General features: G+C 52.7%; 1 protein-coding gene across 1 annotated transcript in view; it reads right to left on the reverse strand.

Annotated features, from left to right (window-relative positions):
- The window catches only part of LOC139018666 (uncharacterized), a 66898-nt gene extending 47678 nt beyond the window's left edge, over positions 1 to 19220 (reverse strand). Inside the window, exons 1-9 of the mRNA XM_070427318.1 lie at positions 19150 to 19220; positions 16519 to 16589; positions 14695 to 14945; positions 12463 to 12571; positions 11621 to 11871; positions 9154 to 9262; positions 8310 to 8560; positions 6110 to 6218; positions 5268 to 5518 (exon numbers count right to left, since the gene is read on the reverse strand). Of these exons, the coding sequence (XP_070283419.1) occupies positions 5268 to 5518; positions 6110 to 6218; positions 8310 to 8560; positions 9154 to 9262; positions 11621 to 11871; positions 12463 to 12571; positions 14695 to 14787 (1173 nt within the window). The 5' untranslated portion in view covers positions 14788 to 14945; positions 16519 to 16589; positions 19150 to 19220. The remainder of the gene's footprint in view (positions 1 to 5267; positions 5519 to 6109; positions 6219 to 8309; positions 8561 to 9153; positions 9263 to 11620; positions 11872 to 12462; positions 12572 to 14694; positions 14946 to 16518; positions 16590 to 19149) is intronic.
- Between the last annotated feature and the right edge of the window lie 553 nt (positions 19221 to 19773).

Here is a 19773-nt window from a genome sequence, read left to right on the forward strand (position 1 = left end):
ATGTGGTCTATCTTTGTGAATGATCCATGTGCACTTGAGAAGAATTTGTCTTCTGCTGCATTGGGGTAATATGTTCTATAAATGTCCATTAAATCCATCTGATCCAGTGTGTCCTTTAGAGTCTCTGTTTCCTTGTTAAGTTTTTGTCTGGAAGATCTGTCCAGTGAAGTCAGAGGGGTGTTAAAGTCCCCCACTATGACTGTGTTGTTGTTGATCTCTCCATTAAAGTCCTCTAGAAGTTTTTAAAAATATATTTAGGTGCTCCTATATTGGGTGCATATATGTTTACCAGGGTTATATCCTCTTGTTGGATCAATGCCTTTAGTATTATGTAGTTGTCTCTTCTGATGGCCTTTATTTTAAAGTCTATTTTGTTGGATATGAATGTTGCTACTCCAGCTTTTTTTTCTTTTCTGTTTGCATGGAAATTTTTTTCCCCATCCCTTCACTCTCATCCTCTGTGTGTCTTTTGTTCTGGGGTGGGTCTCTTGTAGACAGCATATAGTTGGGCCATGTTTTTGTGGATACCCTATGCCTTTTGATTGGAACACTTAATCCATTTACATTTAGGGTTATTATTGATAGGTACTTATTTATTGCCATTTTAATTCTGTATGGCTAGGTTTCTCTCTCTCTCTTTCTTCTTCTCATTATAGCAGTCCCTTTAGCATTTCTTGTAATGCTGGCTTGGTGATGAACTCCTTTAGCCTTTTTTTTTTTTTTTGTCTGGGAAGTTCTTTACTTCACCGTCTATTTTGAATGATAGCCTTGCTGGATATAATAATCTTGGTCTCAGATCCTTGCTTTCCATTACCTTGAGTTCTTCATGCCATTCCCTTCTGGCTTGTAGAGCTTCTGATGAGAAATCAGGTGTCAGCCTTATGGGAACTCCTTTGTAGGTAGAAAGTTTTCTCTTGCTGCCTTTAAGATTTTCTCTTTGTCTTTAATGGTTTTTAATTATGATGTGTCTGGGTATGGGCCTGATTGGGTTCTTCTTGCTTGGGGTTCTCTGTGTTTCCTGAACTTGTGTGACTTTTTCCTTTACAAGGTTAGGGAAGTTTTCTGCCATTATTTCTTCAAACATTTTCTCCCTTTCTGCCTCTTTGACACAACTGCTTTTCCTAATATTGTTACATTTCACATTGTCCCACAGCTCCCTTAAGCTGTCCTCCTGTTTTTTTGTTTTCTCTTTTTGGTTCTCTAATTGAGTGATATTTTCAACTCTGTCTTCTAATTCACTGATTCAATCCTTAGCTTTTCCTAATTTGCTGTATATTCTTTCCAATGTGTTATTTATTTGTTATGTCATTCTTTATCACAAACTGTTCTTTTTTCATAATTACTATATCTTTTTTAAAAAAATATATTTTATTGATTTTTCACAGAGAGGAAGGGAGAGAGATAGAGAGTTAGAAACATCGATGAGAGAGAAACATCGATCAGCTGCCTCCTGCACATCTCCTACTGGGGATATGCCCGCAACCAAGGTACATGCCCTTGACCGGAATCGAACCTGGGACCTTTCAGTCCGCAGGCTGACGCTCTATCCACTGAGCCAAACCGGTTTCGGCTACTATATCTTTTTTTATGCTGTTCAGCATCTTGACCATTATTACTCTGAACTCTGTTTCAGATAAATTTCTTAAATCTGCTTCATTTTTCTCTTCTGGAGAATTCTCTAGTTCATTCATTTGGGAGTTGTTTCTTTGTCTCCTCATTTTGGCTGTCTGTCTGGGTTTGTGACTCTGTATTAGGTAGATCCTCTATACCAAGCATGTCAAACTCAAAGGCTAACATGGGCCAAATAAACAAGGTTTAAGTTTATGTGGGCCACAAAAAAACAAAAGCTTCATTTTCATAGAAACATAGGTTTATTTAGATAGAGGCATGCTGAATACAAAGGGCTGAAATAAATGAGTAATCGTTAACACAAAATAATAGAACATTTTAATAAAATATAATATTTTTTCTTGAACATTCATTTACCAGACACAGAATAACTGCACAAATTAATAAGCATAACACAAATAAACCTATGTTTCTTGTTCTCCAAAAGCTAATTATTTTTTGTTGCACACTCCAAACAAGTCAGTATAAGACTAATGACCTGGCAATCGGCTGCTAAAATATTTGCTGCTAGTATTAGTGGAGAGAAATGGTGTGCCTGCATGTAAGGCATATAGGGAAATGGATACAACATGATTATAATAATCAGTCATTAGTGAAAGTTGTAGTTCATTATTACTAATTATGTATAACGGGATATTTTAAAAATTAAGTTATGAAATTTTTATTCAAACATTTCTTACATACCGATATATTGGGTGGGCTACAAAAATATTCGTTGTGGGCCCCAAGTTTGACATGCTTGCTCTACACCTCTCAATCTCTACTGCAGGACAGTGCTAAAGGCTGTTTCTGACTAATTAGACCAGGCAAATACTCAAAGCCTCCAGAGACCACCTCTTCCTACAGCCTGATAGGATTCAGCTTGAATTGCCCCCCAGGCAATCATCCTCAGGTGTGGCAACTGTTTTTTTTTTTTCAACAGGGTGGGGCATTTGCTTCTCTTAGGTGGCTTCAGGGCAAGGTATTTTCAAATAGGGTGTGTCACCTGTCTTTTCCCCAGGCAAGGCAAATGTCAATGTGGGAGCCATGTCCTCCGCTGCGTGAGGGAATGACTCAGCCCAGGAAACTTGGGGTGTCAGCCTTCAGAGCTCTATCCCCCGAGTGTGCAGTCCTGGCTTCTGCTCTCACAGCTCCCATCCACTTCACCCTCCCTCTGCCAGAGCACAAGGTGGGTGGCCCCATGGGGAATTTTGTATATTGGCCCTTTAAGAGGGTGCCTGAATTTACAGCTGACACTTCCTGGCAGATAGCACCCCACTGCTTTTCACAGCCAGATGTTATGAGGGTACCGTTCTCAATTTTGGTGCTCTCTGCTGGAGGGCCCAGCTTGGGGATGAGATTCCAGAGTTCTCAGTGGCACCCCCCACATCTGAGATATCTCTCCAGGACTTCACTTGCTGTCTGTGGGCATGAGGCTAGCACTTTTGCTCCTCCGCCCCTCCTACCAGTCTCTATGCAGTTGCCACTTAAAATACTGGGATATCAGAGTTCTCTCCTGCAAATTTTCCACTGATTATTCAGGAAGTTTTTCTGTATTTTAGTTCACCTTATCTATGAAGAAAATGTCCTGTGTATGGATATTTGGTGTGTTGTGTGTACATGCACACACATTACGGTGCAGACATGCATATGCAGGTGTATTGTGCATGTGTCTCAAGGGTTATAACACAACAGCCTGTATATAAATCCTGTTAACAGAGACTAAGTACAAGCCTCAACCCCAAAAATTGTCCAGGTGAGTCTGAGCTACTCTTGCTCTCACACTCTGACCCTCATGTCTCCACCATGTGTTTGCCCTGGCTGTGCATGGCCCCAACACCCACCACCTCCACTCTGCCCTCCCAGCCCCGGTACACGGACCCTTGAAGATGCTGAGCTGACAGACAGCAGGTGACAGCACCCTAAGGGCACCTGAGCATTGGAGAAGGCCCTCCTGTTGTTGCCCAGCTTCCTGCCCTGGGGACAGGGCTCACAGTCCCCCAGCAGGCTCTGCTGGCACATTTCCCCCATAACTGCAACCCTCCCAAGCCCAGGGGAAGGAAGCAGCACCCACATGCTCAGCTGGGGAAACTGAGGATCAGAGAGGTAGAGGGACTTGCCCAGGGACACTCAGCTGGCAGTGGCTGCACTGGGTCTTCTCTGCCCTGTCCCTTCCTGGTCCTTTTTGCTCCCTCTCTCTCTCCCTTCCTTATCATCTCCTCCCTGCTCCTCAGTGTCCCTGCCCAGGGCACCACAGCTTCTTGATTTGAGAATTTTTCAGTTTATCTTCCTGTTTGTGTCTGACCTCAGCAAACCTCCTGCAGCGCTCACCCCAGGCCGCCCAATCTGAGACCAGGGGCCAGCTTCCCTTTGCCCTCATTCCATGCCAACATCCAACAGTGGTCATTTAGCCTGGAAGCTTCTCTGGAATTCACTTTGTTCATCTTTCCCCCATGACTTTATTCAGGGCCATTCTATTCCCGATTATGTGACTCCACGTTTTCCTGACCAACCCCCAGACTTCTGCCCCACCCACTCCAGGGCCTGGGTGAACCTCCATGGTGGGGCCACTTGGTCCTAATGGGAGTGGGTAGGGGAGGGGGCTTCCTGCCTGGGCTCCTGGGGCCAGAGCTCTGGGGGTGGAAGTGACATGGCTCTGTGGTCTGGGCTCTACCTGGGCTCCAGCTCTGCAGAGGGAGGTGGTGGCAGAGCTGAGGGGAGAGGATGGGAAACCATGGCCTCAGGGATCACTGTGCTCTGTGTACTGTTCCCAAGTGCAGCCTGGAAACTTCTACCTCCGGGCTCACAAGTCCAACTCCTACTCAACAGGTCCAACTGGATGTCTAACTGGTCACCTCAAGCACCCCACCTGAGCAAGAAATCCTTAATTTCTATCTGCAACCTGCTCTTCCTTTTTTGATTTGCCTCCATCCAGGGATCCTCATCACCTAAGCCCTGGGTTTCCAGCCCTGGAGACACTGTGGTTCAGCAGGAAGAGCAGGGACCACTGGGGTTTGAATCCCTACTCGCTTGTGTTGGTAAAAGGGCAAGGAGGAAGGGGTTAAAGCTGTGCCCAGATCTTATATTATTGGGTCACATAGAGGAGGAGGGAGCACCCATTTCCTCACATAGGGAATGCAGGTCAGAGAGGTAGGGAGACTTGCCCAAAACACTCAGCTGGAATTGGCTGCACAGTATCTTCTCAGAAGAACTCTTTGGAGCTCTTACATGGGCCACAGACCTTGAGCATCTCTCCTTAGAGTGCTGTCCGGAGCCATAGACCTGTCATGGTTCAGGGTTGGCCCAGACTTTCCCTGACAGCACACAGGGCATGAGGAGCTGCTTTTAGGGTGGGCGTTAGAGGCGAAAGATCCCAAAAGGACAGAACTGGACAGAACCCAGAGGACCTCCAAACATCCCCTCCTTCTGCACATGGGGAAACTGAGGCCAGAGAGGAAGTGACCTGTCAAGAGAGCCTGGGTGGATCAGGAACAGACCTGAGTTTTGCTCTCAGACATCCTGACTCCCAGCCAGAGGACCCCAAGAGCCCAAGTTTTCATCATTAAGAGTAATTTTTTTATTCTGGGTAGTCAACCCTGACACCTCCACTGCAAGCAGACCTCCAGAGGGGAGAGGGAGCCCCCCACAGAGGGCCTTACCTGCCGGCTGCGGGCCTTGCTGTATCTCAGATCCGTGACCAAGCGCTCACAGTTCCTGCTCAGATCGCTGTGCTCCATCTTCTTACCAACCATCTCCTTCCCAGATCTGACCATCTCCTCTATGGGCCGTGGTCTGTACAGGTGGTCCAAGTGGTTGTTGACCTTATAGGAGCAGTTTCCCACCACTTCCTCAAGGCGCTCCCTTTTCACCACCCCTAAGCTGGTGGGGGCGCCAGCCTCAGAGCTCTCCCCTGGAATCAGACACAGGAGTATCAGGAACTGCAGGGGAGGCCAGGGAGGGAGAGAGAAGACACAAGACAGGCTAGAAGGGCCAGGGATTACACTATTGAGCCTTGGTGTCTGTCCCTTCACCAATGTGATTAGAGGATTCACGGATTTTACTCTTTTTACTTAATGAGCTGTGAATACTTTTTCAAGCTAATGAACATTCTGATGGTCAGTGGCTGCTATTGTGCTCCATGATATGAATGGACATCGTCTAGTTGACCATCCACCGTCATTGATCCTTCTCCTTTATGAGACTGTGGACACCTAGACATGCGGCTGGTTTAGTGAAATCTGTCTGCGCACCCAGTTAAAGGGCCGGAGCTGGAGAGCCCCGAATGCGGCCCCAGTCCAGCTTCACCTGGCCCCTCGGACCTCTTTCCCTGCTGGGTCAGGACTTGTGGGACCATTAGCTGCCTCTAAGGGACCGGATGTAGGATGAACTCAAGCACAGGTCAGGGAGAAACCAATGCAGGGTTCCCGGGGTGGCATTTGGCGTTGAATTGTTCTCATCATGTTAACAAATCTTTGGAGAGTTACACTTTCACCCCCCTTACCTGGGGGAGCCAGGTGGATCACATAACCATCGCCCACATAGAGGGCCCAGTGTGAGGAGCCAGTGCGGGAAATCTCAATCAGGTCTCCAGGCTTGGGCTCTGCACGAATCTGCAATGAAACAGCCAGGAAGGTGAGACAGATTTCAGGGAGCTGCAGAGGCCCGGGCTGCGAGCTGTAGCTGGGCCTGTGGAGTCCATGATTACTTAGTATGTTCATCACCTGGTGAGTGTGTGTGTGTGTGTGTGTGTGTGGCGTGGCGGGGTGGGGGGGAACTCTTGGTCCCTTGAAATCCTCAGCCTGCTGTAGCTTCTAGAGGTTGCCCTGTGTGGAAGTTGAAGCCTGGAATGCCTTGTTCTGTGCATACATAACGTGTGCGTGTTGCCTACACACACACTTGGATGCAGACATGCACATGCAGGTGTACTGTGCATGTGGAGGGTGTTGACACCACAGCGGTGTATCAACCCCTTCCTGAGGCTGGGCACCAGGCAACATCAGACATGGGAGTTTGATCCTGTTTGAGCCGCTGACCTGAGACCCAGGGGACAGCCTCATGAAGGACCTGAGATTGCAACGTGTCCTAGAGCGGCTGCCTGTTTCCTGCAGGGACAGGGGCAAGGTTGGGCCTGACACAATCACACAGCAGGCTCTGCTGGCACATTTCCCCCCATAACTGCCACCTGCCCAAGTCCAGGGGAAGGAAGCAACACCCACGTGCTCAGCTGGGGAAACCAAGGATCAGAGAGGCAGAGGGACTTGCCCAGGGACACTCAGCTGGCAGTGGCTGCACGGGGTCTTCTCTGCCCCGACCCTTCCTGGTCCCCTTTCCTCCTTCCCTTTGCACACCGCCACCTGCTCCTCAGTGTCCCCGCCCAGCACACCACAGTTTCATGTTCCATAATTTTTCAGTTTTCTTTCTCTCTGTTTCTGATTTCAGGGAATGACAAACCTTTAGCCTCCCTCACCTGAGACGGCCCATTCTGAGACCAGGGGTCAGCTTACCTTTGCCCCTGTTCCATGCCAATATCCAACACCAATGGTCACCCTGGAAGTTTCTCCTGAATTCACGTCCTCCTTCATCTCCCGCCCATGACGTTGGTTAAGGGCATCCCAGTTATAATTATGTGACCCCACGTTTCCCCTACCAACCCTTAGACTTCTGGACCTACCATTACATATCCAGTGTGAACTTCCATGGTGGGGCCATTTGGTCCTGATGGGGGTAGATAGGGGAGGGGGCTTCCTGCCTGGGCTCGTGGGGACAGAGCTCTGGGGGTGAATGAGGGAATGGCTCTGTGGTCAGGGTTTTCCCTGGGCTCCACCTCTGCATCAGGTGGGAGCTGAAGGGAGACAATGGGAAACCAAGGCTTCAGGGATCACTGAGCTGTGTGTACTGTTCCCAAGTGCAGCCTGGAAACTTCTATCTCCAGCACCACCTCAGCCATGAAACACTAAACTCACACATCCAACTGCTACTCAACAGGTCCACCTGGATGTCTAACTGGTCACCTCAACACCCGACCTGAGCATCAAATCCTTAATTTCCCTCCCAAACCTCTTCCTCCCCTCATTCTCTTCCATCCAGGCTGCCCATCACCCAATCACAGGGGCTTTGAACCCTGGAGGTGCTGTGGTTCAGCAGAAAGAGCCGGGATCACTGGGGATTGAATCCTGCTTCTGCCTCTTACTAGCTGTGTTTTAATAAGAGGGGAAAGAGGGTAGGGGTAAGGATGTGCCCAGACCTTACAGAACAAGTCCTTGAGCTCTTACATGGGCCACAGACCTTGAGCATCTCTTGCCCGAGGGCTCTCTGGGGCCTTAGGAGACCTCTCATGGTCCAGGGTTTGCCAAGATTTTCCTGACAGCATACAGGGCATCAGGAGCTGCCTTTAGGGTGGGTCTCAGATACAAAGGATCCTAAATCGATTGAGGTCCCCAAACAGAGGTCCTCCAAACATCCCCTCCTTCTGCACATGGGGAAAATGAGGCTGAGAGGAAGTGACCTGTTCAAAGACCCTGAGTGGATCAGGAACAGACCCGAGATTTGATCTCAGACATCCTGACTCCCAGCCAGCAGGAAGCAGGGAGCATAATTTTGCATTATTCAGGGTAAGTTTTTCATCTCAGTGCACAGCCCTGACACCTCCACCCCAAGCAGACCTCCAGAAGGGAGAGGGAGCCCCCCACAGAGGGCCTTACCTGCTGGCTGCGGGCCTTGCCGTATCTCAGATCCGTGACCACGCGCTCACAGTTCCTGCTCAGATCGCTGTGCTCCATCTTCTTACCAACCATCTCCTTCCCAGATCTGAGCATCTCCTCTATGGGCCGTGGTCTGTACAGGTGGTCCAAGTGGTTGTTGACCTTATAGGAGCAGTTTCCCACCACTTCCTCAAGGAGCTCCCTTTTCACCACCCCTAAGCCGGTGGGGGCGCCAGCCTCAGAGCTCTCCCCTGGAATCAGACACAGAAGTATCAGGAACTGCAGGGGAGGCCAGGGAGGGAGAGAGAAGACACGAGACAGGCTAGAAGGGCCAGGGATTACACTATTGAGCCTTGGTGTCTGTCCCTTCACCAATGTGATTAGAGGATTCACGGATTTTACTCTTTTTACTTAATGAGCTGTGAATACTTTTTCAAGCTAATGAACATTCTGATGGTCAGTGGCTGCTATTGTGCTCCATGATATGAATGGACATCGTCTAGTTGACCATCCACCGTCATTGATCCTTCTCCTTTATGAGACTGTGGACACCTAGACATGTGGCTGGTTTAGTGAAATCTGTCTGCGCACCCAGTTAAAGAGCCGGAGCTGGAGAGCCCCGAATGCGGCCCCAGTCCGGCTTCACCTGGCCCCTCAGACTTCTTTCCCTACTGTGTCCGGACTTGTGGGACCATTAAGCTGCTTCTAAGGGACCGGATGTAGGATGAACTCAAGCACAGGTCAGGGAGAAACCAATGCAGGGTTCCCGGGGTGGCATTTGGCGTTGAATTGTTCTCATCATGTTAACAAATCTTTGGAGAGTTACACTTTCAACCCCCCTTACCTGGGGGAGCCAGGTGGATCACATAACCATCGCCCACATAGAGGGCCCAGTGTGAGGAGCCAGTGCGGGAAATCTCAATCAGGTCTCCAGGCTTGGGCTCTGCACGAATCTGCAATGAAACAGCCAGGAAGGTGAGACAGATTTCAGGGAGCTGCAGAGGCCCTGGCTGGGATCTGTAGCTGGGCCTGTGGAGTCCATGATTACTTAATATGTTCATCACCTGGTGAGTGTGTGTGTGTGTGTGTGTGTGTGTGTGTCTGTGTGTGTGGCGTGTGTGTGTGTGCATGTGTGTGTGTGTGTGTGTGTGTCTGTGTGTGTGGCGTGGGGGGGGGAAGGGGGAACTCTTGGTCCCTTGAACTCCTCAGCCTGCTGTAGCTTCTAGAGCAGCCGTGGGCCAGATCCGGCCCGTTTGAAATGAATAAAACTAAAAAAAAAAAGACCATACCCTTTTATGTAATAATGTTTACTTTGAATTTATATTAGTTCACACAAACACTCCATCCATGCTTTTGTTCCGGCCCTCCGGTCCAGTTTAAGAACCCATTGTGGCCCTCGAGTCAAAAAGTTTGTCCACCCCTGTTCTAGAGGTTGCCCTGTGTGGAAGTTGAAGCCTGGAATGCCTTGTTCTGTGCATACATAACGTGTGCATGTTGCCTACACACACACTTGGATGCAGACATGCACATGCAGGTGTACTGTGCATATGGAGGGTGTTGACACCACAGCGGTGTATCAACCCCTTCCTGAGGCTGGGCGACCAGGCAACGTCAGACATGGGAGTTTGATCCTGAGCCGCTGACCTGAGACCCAGGGGACAGCCTCATGAAGGACCTGAGATTGCAACGTGTCCTAGAGCGGCTGCCTGTTTCCTGCAGGGACAGGGGCAAGGTTGGGCCTGACACAGTCACACAGCAGGCTCTGCTGGCACATTTCCCCCCATAACAGCCACCTGCCCAAGCCCAGGGGAAGGAAGCAGCACCCCTGCTCAGCTGGGGAAACTGAGGATCAGACAGGCAGAGGGACTTGCCCAGGGACACTCAGCTGGCAGTGGCTGCACGGGGTCTTCTCTGCCCCCAACCTTTCCTGGTCCCCTTTCCTCCTTCCCTTTGCACACCCCCACCTGCTCCTCAGTGTCCCCGCCCAGCACACCACAGTTTCATGTTCCATAATTTTTCAGTTTTCTTTCTCTCTGTTTCTGATTTCAGGGAATGACAAACCTTCAGCCTCCCTCACCTGAGACGGCCCATTCTGAGACCAGGGGTCAGCTTACCTTTGCCCCTGTTCCATGCCAATATCCAACACCAATGGTCACCCTGGAAGTTTCTCCTGAATTTGCGTCCTCCTTCATCTCCTGCCCATGACTTTGGTTAAGGGCATCCCAGTTATAATTATGTGACCTTATGTTTTCCCGACCAGCCCCTAGACTTCTGTCCCTACCATTACATATCCAGTGTGAACTTCCACAGTGGGGCCATTTGGTCCTGATAGGGATGGGTAAGGGAGGGGGCTTCCTGCCTGGGCTCGTGGGGACAGAGCTCTGGGGGTGAATGAGGGAATGGCTCCGTGGTCAGGGTTTTCCCTGGGCTCCACCTCTGCATCAGGTGGGAGCTGAAGGGAGACAATGGGAAACCAAGGCTTCAGGGATCACTGAGCTGTGTGTACTGTTCCCAAGTGCAGCCTGGAAAATTCTATCTCCAGCACCACCTCAGCCATGAAACACTAAACTCACACATCCAACTGCTACTCAACAGGTCCACCTGGATGTCTAACTGGTCACCTCAACACCCGACCTGAGCATCAAATCCTTAATTTCCCTCCCAAACCTCTTCCTCCCCTCATTCTCTTCCATCCAGGCTGCCCATCACCCAATCACAGGGGCTTTGAACCCTGGAGGTGCTGTGGTTCAGCAGAAAGAGCAGGGATCACTGAGCATTGAATCCTGCTTCTGCCTCTTACTAGCTGTGTTTTGGCAAGAGGGGAAAGAGGGTAGGGGTAAGGATGTGCCCAGACCTTACAGAACATGTCCTCGAACTCTTACATGGGCCACAGACCTTGAGCATCTCTTGCCCGAGGGCTCTCTGGGGCCTCAGGAGACCTGTCATGGTCCAGGGTTTGCCAAGATTTTCCTGACAGCACACAGGGCATCAGGAGCTGCCTTTAGGGTGGGTCTCAGATACAAAGGATCCTAAATCGATTGAGGTCCCCAAACAGAGGTCCTCCAAACATCCCCTCCTTCTGCACATGGGGAAAATGAGGCTGAGAGGAAGTGACCTGTTCAAAGACCCTGAGTGGATCAGGAACAGACCCGAGATTTGATCTCAGACATCCTGACTCCCAGCCAGCAGGAAGCAGGGAGCATAATTTTGCATCATTCGGGGTAAGTTTTTCTTCTCAGTGCACAGCCCTGACACCTCCACCCCAAACAGACCTCCAGAAGGGAGAGGGAGCCCCCCAGAGAGGGCCTTACCTGCCGGCTGCGTGCCTTGCCGTATCTCAGATCCGTGACCAAGTGCTCACAGTTCCTGCTCAGATCGCTGTGCTCCATCTTCTTACCAACCATCTCCTTCCCAGATCTGAGCATCTCCTCTATGGGCCGTGGTCTGTACAGGTGGTCCAAGTGGTTGTTGACCTTATAGGAGCAGTTTCCCACCACTTCCACCAGGAGCTGCCTTTCCACCTCCCCTAAGCTGGTGGGGGCGCCAGCCTCAGAGCTCTCCCCTGGAATCAGACACAGGAGTATCAGGAACTGCAGGGGAGGCCAGGGAGGGAGAGAGAAGACACGAGACAGGCTAGAAGGGCCAGGGATTACACTATTGAGCCTTGGTGTCTGTCCCTTCACCAATGTGATTAAAGGATTCACGGATTTTACTCTTTTTACTTAATGAGCTGTGAATACTTTTTCAAGCTAATGAACATTCTGATGGTCAGTGGCTGCTATTGTGCTCCATGATATGAATGGACATCGTCTAGTTGACCATCCACCGTCATTGATCCTTCTCCTTTATGAGACTGTGGACACCTAGACATGCGGCTGGTTTAGTGAAATCTGTCTGCGCACCCAGTTAAAGGGCCGGAGCTGGAGAGCCCCGAATGCGGCCCCAGTCCGGCTTCACCTGGCCCCTCGGACCTCTTTCCCTGCTCGGTCAGGACTTGTGGGACCATTAGCTGCCTCTAAGGGACCGGCTGTAGGATGAACTCAAGCACAGGTCAGGGAGAAACCAATGCAGGGTTCCCGGGGTGGCATTTGGCGTTGAATTGTTCTCATCATGTTAACAAATCTTTGGAGAGTTACACTTTCACCCCCCTTACCTGGGGGAGCCAGGTGGATCACATCACCATCGCCCACATAGAGCGCCCAGTGTGAGGAGCCAGTGCGGGAAATCTCAATCAGGTCTCCAGGCTTGGGCTCTGCACGAATCTGCAATGAAACAGCCAGGAAGGTGAAACAGATTTCAGGGAGCTGCAGAGGCCCGGGCTGCGAGCTGTAGCTGGGCCTGTGGAGTCCATGATTACTTAGTATGTTCATCACCTGGTGAGTGTGTGTGTGTGTGTGTGTGTGTGTGTGTGTGTGTGTGGCGTGGCGGGGTGGGGGGGAACTCTTGGTCCCTTGAAATCCTCAGCCTGCTGTAGCTTCTAGAGGTTGCCCTGTGTGGAAGTTGAAGCCTGGAATGCCTTGTTCTGTGCATACATAACGTGTGCGTGTTGCCTACACACACACTTGGATGCAGACATGCACATGCAGGTGTACTGTGCATGTGGAGGGTGTTGACACCACAGCGGTGTATCAACCTCTTCCTGAGGCTGGGTGACCAGGCAACGTCAGACATGGGAGTTTGATCCTGTTTGAGCCGCTGACCTGAGACCCAGGGGACAGCCTCATGAAGGACCTGAGATTGCAACGTGTCCTAGAGCGGCTGCCTGTTTCCTGCAGGGACAGGGGCAAGGTTGGGCCTGACACAATCACACAGCAGGCTCTGCTAGCACATTTCCCCCCATAACTGCCACCTGCCCAAGTCCAGGGGCAGGAAGCAACACCCACGTGCTCAGCTGGGGAAACCAAGGATCAGAGAGGCAGAGGGACTTGCCCAGGGACACTCAGCTGGCAGTGGCTGCACGGGGTCTTCTCTGCCCCCAACCTTTCCTGGTCCCCTTTCCTCCTTCCCTTTGCACACCCCCACCTGCTCCTCAGTGTCCCCGCCCAGCACACCACAGTTTCATGTTCCATAATTTTTCAGTTTTCTTTCTCTCTGTTTCTGATTTCAGGGAATGACAAACCTTCAGCCTCCCTCACCTGAGACGGCCCATTCTGAGACCAGGGGTCAGCTTACCTTTGCCCCTGTTCCATGCCAATATCCAACACCAATGGTCACCCTGGAAGTTTCTCCTGAATTCACGTCCTCCTTCATCTCCCGCCCATGACGTTGGTTAAGGGCATCCCAGTTATAATTATGTGACCTTATGTTTTCCCGACCAGCCCCTAGACTTCTGTCCCTACCATTACATATCCAGTGTGAACTTCCACAGTGGGGCCATTTGGTCCTGATAGGGATGGGTAAGGGAGGGGGCTTCCTGCCTGGGCTCGTGGGGACAGAGCTCTGGGGGTGAATGAGGGAATGGCTCCGTGGTCAGGGTTTTCCCTGGGCTCCACCTCTGCATCAGGTGGGAGCTGAGGGGAGACAATGGGAAACCATGGCCTCAGGTTCACTGTGCTCTGTGTACTGTTCCCAAGTGCAGCCTGGAAACTTCTATCCCCACCCCCACCTCAGCCTGAAACAATAAACTCATACGTCCAACTGCTACTCAACAGGTCCACCTGGATGTCTAACTGGTCACCTCAAACCCCCCACATGAGCACCAAATCCTTAATTCCCCTCCCAAACCTCCTCCTCCCCTCATCTCCTCCATCCAGGCTGCCCATCACCCAGTCACAGGGGCTGTGAGCCCTGGAGGTGCTGTGGTTCAGCAGAAAGAGCAGGGAGCACTAGGGATTGAATCCTGCTCCTGCCTCTTAACTAGCTGTGTTTTGGGACAAATAACTCAGAACAGGCAAAGGGGATGGGTTACAGTAGTTGAAAATCTTACATAACATGTTCTTGAGCTCTTACATGGGCCACAGACCTTGAGCATCTCTTGCCCGAGGGCTCTCTGAGGCCTTAGGAGACCTGTCATGGTGCAGGGTTGACTCAGACTTTCCCTGACAGCACACAGGGGCATGAAGAGCTGCCTTTAGGGTGGATCTTAGATACAAAGGATCCTAAATGAATAGAGGTGGCCAGAGCCCCAGACGTCCTCCATCATCCCCTCCTTGTGCACATGGGGAAACAGAGGCCAGAGAGGAAGTGATCTGTTCAAAGACCCTGAGTGGATCAGGATCAGACCCGAGATTTGATCTCACACATTCTAACTCCCAGCCAGCAGGAATCAGGGAGCATAATTTTGCATCATTCGTGGTAATTTTTTCTTTTGGATGCACAGACCTGTCACTTCCACCCCAAGCAGACCTCCAGAAGGGAGAGGGAGCCCCCCCAAAGAGGGCCTTACCTGCCGGAAATGGGCCTTGCCATATCTCAGGTTGGTGACAAAGAGTTTACGGTTTCTGCTCAAAACACTGTCCTCCATCTCCTCACCAACCATCTCCTTTTCAGAACTGATAATCTTCTTTATGGACCGTGGTTAGTACAGGTTGTCCAAGTGGCTGTTCACCTAATAGGAGCAGTTTCCCACCACTTCCCTCAGGACCTGCCTTTTCACCACCCGTAAACCGGTGGCGAGGCCAGCCTCAGAGTTCTCCCCTGGAATCAGACACGCTAGTATCAGGAACTGCAGGGGAGGCTAGGGAGGGAGAGAGAAGACACAAGACAAGATAGAAGGGCGAAGGGAATTCAATATTGAACTTTGATGTCTGTCCCTTCACCAATGTGATTGGAGGATTCAGTGATTTTGCTGTTTTCCTTAACAAGCTGTGAATACTATTTCATGTTAATCAATGTTGTGATGGTCAGTGGCTGCCACTGTGTTCCATTATATGAATGGACATCATCTAGTTGACCAAGTCCCTAGTATTGGCTGGTCCATAGCTTATCCACCGTAAACAACGGTAATAAATTGTATTTGTTCATCTTTGCACTGTGTGTTTCAGAAAGAGATCAAAGTTGTTTTAGTCCCACTGTGTTACAGACTCCGCTGTGCAAATTTCATATATTCCCTCACTTATTCTCCTTCTGAATTTTATGGTAAATACTCTCATCTCCATTTGACAACGGATATCGGACCCTGAGGCATCATCAGCCTTTTCTGGCCCAGCTCTGCCACACGGAGAGTCCACACAGCGCTTCCAGCTGGTGGCGTCCAAATCCCATTGAGCCTGGAGCCCGGGTTTTGCTCTCTAAGAGGAGGGAACTCAAGAGCACGCGAACCAGCGGGCTCCCTTTATGTGCTGAGTCTGAGGCTGATGCTGCACTGAGCACCCATCCTTGAGGAAACACCACCTGCACTCACACAGCAGGACCCGGTCCTCACACTCACACTCCCTGTTCCCAGCCTCCTAAGTGTCGTCTGCATTAGGTGGGTTTCGCTTACTATTTGCCATCCATTCTGACAGTTTTCCACTCTGTCAGTGTAGGTGACAGCGTACAGAACCTGGTCAGTGACAAGCAGATTCTTCTGATCGTGAGGAGGTTTCTGTCCAGCGAGAACCCAAACGCTTGCTGTCCGAGGTGTGGGTGCCATTGCTCTGCAGGGCACCAGCCCCTGTGCTCCCAGTGCGTGGTCTCATCCCAGCACCTTTCTCTCATGGACGATACACAGTGTGGGGCCTGCCTGCTCCTCTGACCGGCTGTCATCCTGCTCCTGCTGTCCCTGCGGTCCATCAAGGTTCCAGGTGCTCTGCGTCTGTGTGAGACTCTCTGTGATGTGTGACCTGGGAGAGCTGCTCCGTGGAGGGTGTTCAGGAAACCCTCTCAGGACGCCCTGTTCTGTGACATCCTCTGAGCAACAGGACACAGCACTGAGAGGCATCCCTTCCTGAGACCGGGACCCCCAGAGACGCTGCTGGTTTAGGGAAATCTGTCTGCGCGCCCAGCTAACGGGCCCGAGCTGGAGAAGGTCAAATCCAAGTGCAGCCCGGCTTCCCTGGGGCCCATAACCTCTTTCCCTGCTGTGCCAGCACCTGAGGGACCACTGAGATGCTCCCAACGGACACGGATGTACAGTGAGCACAAGCCCTGCTCAGGGAGAACCCATGCGGGTTCCCAGGGTGGCATTTAGCTTTAATTGGTTCTCATTATGTTAATCAAGCTTTGGAGAGTTACACTTTCAACCCCCCTTACCTGGGGGAGCCAGGTGGATCACATAGACATCACCCACCTAGAGCGCCCAGTGCGAGTAGCCGATGCAGAAACTCTCAATCAGGCCTCCAGCTCCGGATCTTCAACAAACTGCAAGAGAAACAGGCAGGAAGGTGCAGACAAAACTGCAGGCAGCTTCAAGGGCCCTGTCGTGGCGCTTCCGCTTGGTTGGGGACACCCTTACGGATGTTCATCCGTGGGTAAGCGTGTAGTGGGGACTCCTGTCCCCTGTGAGGTCCTCAGCCTCCTGCAGCTTCTAGAGGTTGCCCTGGGGGACCCGGAAGTCGGGAATCTTTTCCCAAAGGGCGGAGCCTGGAAATACGACCTTGTGCATTAGGAGAGTGAGTATTTGTCCAGTGTGTGTGTGTCATGCATGTGGGTATGGGTGTGCTGTCTGTCGGTGTGTATTGTGCATATGTATGTTGTGTTGCGTGTACACGTACACAGCTAGGATGAAGACATGTGTATGCAGGTGTATTGTGCACGTGTCCGGAGGTGATGACATAATAACCTGTGTGTAAACCTCCTTCCCTGAGGCTGGGGCCCAGGGCAAACCCCCGCAACATTGTCCAGGGGAGTCCAAGGTCCTCTGCTCTCACACTGACCCTCGTGTCCATGGCGCCATCAGGAGCCTCCTCACACTCTGCCCTCCAGCCCTGGGTCACCCACTCTCTGAGATGCCGACCTGAGGGACAGGAACTGACAGGACCTGATCTTTCCCGGTGGCCCCAGTGTGGCTGCCCAGCTTCCGGAGCTGGGTGGTGGGGGGGCTGGAGGGCAGGTGGCCTGACACATTCGCCCAGCAGGCTCTGCAGGCACATTTCCCACCATAACTGCCACCATCCCACAGCCCAGGGGAAGGAAGCAGCACCCCTTGCTCAGCTGGGGAAACTGAGGATCAGAGAGGCAGAGGGACTTGCCCAGGGACACTCAGCTGGTAGTGGCTTCGCTGGGTCTTCTCTGCCCAAACCCTTCCTTGTTCTGCTACCTCCCTCCCTCCCTGCCTTGCTCAGCTCCCCTCTGCTCCTCAGTGTCCTGCCCAGGACACCTCTGCTTCATGATCAGAGAATTTTTCAGCTTTTCTGTGTCTCTGTGTCTGACCTCAGCGAACGAGAAACCTCCTGCAGCCCTCACCCCAGGCGGCCCAACCTGAGGCCAGGGCTCCGCTGCCCTTTGCCCCATTCCATGCCGGTGCCCAGCAGCCCATGCTGACCCCAGACCTTCCTCGTCCACCTCCTGCCCCTGTTCAGGGCACCCAGTCCTGGATTTTGTGACCCACAGTTTCCGGACAAGGTTCCTGCCTCCTGTCCCTTCACCTCCACATCCAGTCCCCCAAGACCCCGGTGTCCTTCCCACATGTCCCATCTGTCCATGACCCTCCTCTGGCCTCAGGGCACAGGATGCCCCTGGGCAGCCACAGCCCCTCCTGACCCTTCCCACCCTCCTCACCCTCCCTGCCCTTGACACCCCCCCCCCCCCCCCCGCTGGCTGAAGGCCTTGCCTTTCCCTCCCCACAGCTCCCTCAGCCCCTCTGCACCCCCCTTCTCTCTGCTCCCAGCCCCTGCCCCACACCCACTCCTCCTCTCCTCCCCCCAGACAGACCCCTCCTCTGAGGAGCTGCCCTGAAGGCCCAGCCTGGCTCAGCTGCCACGCTCAGGGTCCCCAGCCCCAGGACCGCCACCTCCCCCCACGTGATCATGCTCTGCTGTGGTCCCTGTGCCTGTCTCACCCCCTCTGGGCTTGGAGCTCCATCAGGGGGATCCTGTGTGCTCGGCCACCCTCCCCGCATCTCCTGGGTCCTGAGAGGGGCCTGGTTTGGAACAGGAGGGAAGGACCTGTGGGAGCAGGAGGGCTGGAGGGCCAGGGGGCCAGGGCTCAGGCCAGGCAGGCCCAGAGTTGGTGTCCATCTGGGGGAGAACAAGGGCATTTCTCACTCTGAAGGGAAATGTTGGATTAAGGTGAGGCCTGGGCACTGTCCCAGGAGCAGGCAGGGAGCTGGGGCCTGGTCTGGGGGAGGCAGTGGTTCCCAGGAGCAGTGAAGCAGATGGACTGAGCTCTGGAGGGTGCAGGCGCCTTCCTGGAATCGCCCCACTTCCTGTAAGAACCCCGCTCAGCTGGCTGCTTTTCCTGCACACCACACGCTGGGCCTGCCCCTCCCAGGATCCTGTGTGAGTCTGGACACCAGGGCTAATGGGGGCGGCTGTCCGCGTTGGACGCTGAGAACCAAATGGGCAGCATCAGGCAGACAGAAGTCTGGGAAGAAGGAGGAGCGAGAACAGAGGGGCTGAGGAGGCATGAACCCCAGCAGCAGCTGAGGCCCACAGGCTGGGACCCACTGCTCCCCAAGTCCCAGGTCCCCTATCAGCCCACACTCCAGCTCCTTCCCCAGCTCAGGCGGGCACAGCCCAGACACCGCACATCCTCCCCCATGGCCTCCGACCCCACACAGTGCCAGACCCAGATCGGGGCTCCCTCTGCCCGAACACCTCCCAGTCCTGCAGCAAAAGAGGCTTAAACAACATACAGGTCTCCATGGAAGCCTTAGAGACAGCGCTGGAGTTACCTGTAGGAGCACAGCCCCAGGCCTTCATTTAATGCAGGGAGCTGCCCTCCCCTGCAGAGCCGGTTCTAGAAAGTTCTGGTGACTTACCGAAGCCATTGTTCACCAGGGCAGGGTCTGCTTTCTGCTCCTAGTGCAACAGGTTTTATAACCCAGTGAACACTTTCGCTTTCACTTTCCTTTTTGTTCACAAGGACTGAACACTAAATGGTTAAAGAGACTCAGCATTTCTCAGGGGACAGGCCCACGACTTCCCACCTCAAGGCCTGGAATGGCTGGGCCTGGGAGCCGCCTGGAAGCGGTGAGCGTCGGAGGGAAGCCTTACCCCTGCCCTGCCCTGGACACGGGCTCCCACTGCAGGACGGGGCGTGGGAGGCCCAGCTGTCAGCCCCAGGCCCGCGTGGACCCTGATCCTATACCCGCCCCACGAGGACAGGAGCCCCGGGCAGCCTTCGGGGCGGGACCCAGGGGAAGGCCTCAGCAGGCGGGAGCCTGGACCTCGGGGAGCCCAGGGCTCATTGGCCTCGGGGTGCATGTGGGCGGGAGAAGCAGAACTCCCTTGAGAGCGGCTTCCCCAGCCTGGCCGGCCGCTGTCCCTGGAACAGGAGGAGGGAGGCAGGGCGCAGGCTCAGCCCAGCAGCTCCCGGGCACCAGGGCCCAGGCTTTTCCATCCTGTTGGCCCCGCGTCTGCTGCGATGGTGGCCGTGGTGGCAG

Source organism: Myotis yumanensis, unplaced genomic scaffold (genome assembly GCF_028538775.1).
Source record: "Myotis yumanensis isolate MYYU_CA2020_CCGP unplaced genomic scaffold, mMyoYum1.0.hap1 SCAF_10, whole genome shotgun sequence".
NCBI lineage: Eukaryota > Metazoa > Chordata > Mammalia > Chiroptera > Vespertilionidae > Myotis > Myotis yumanensis.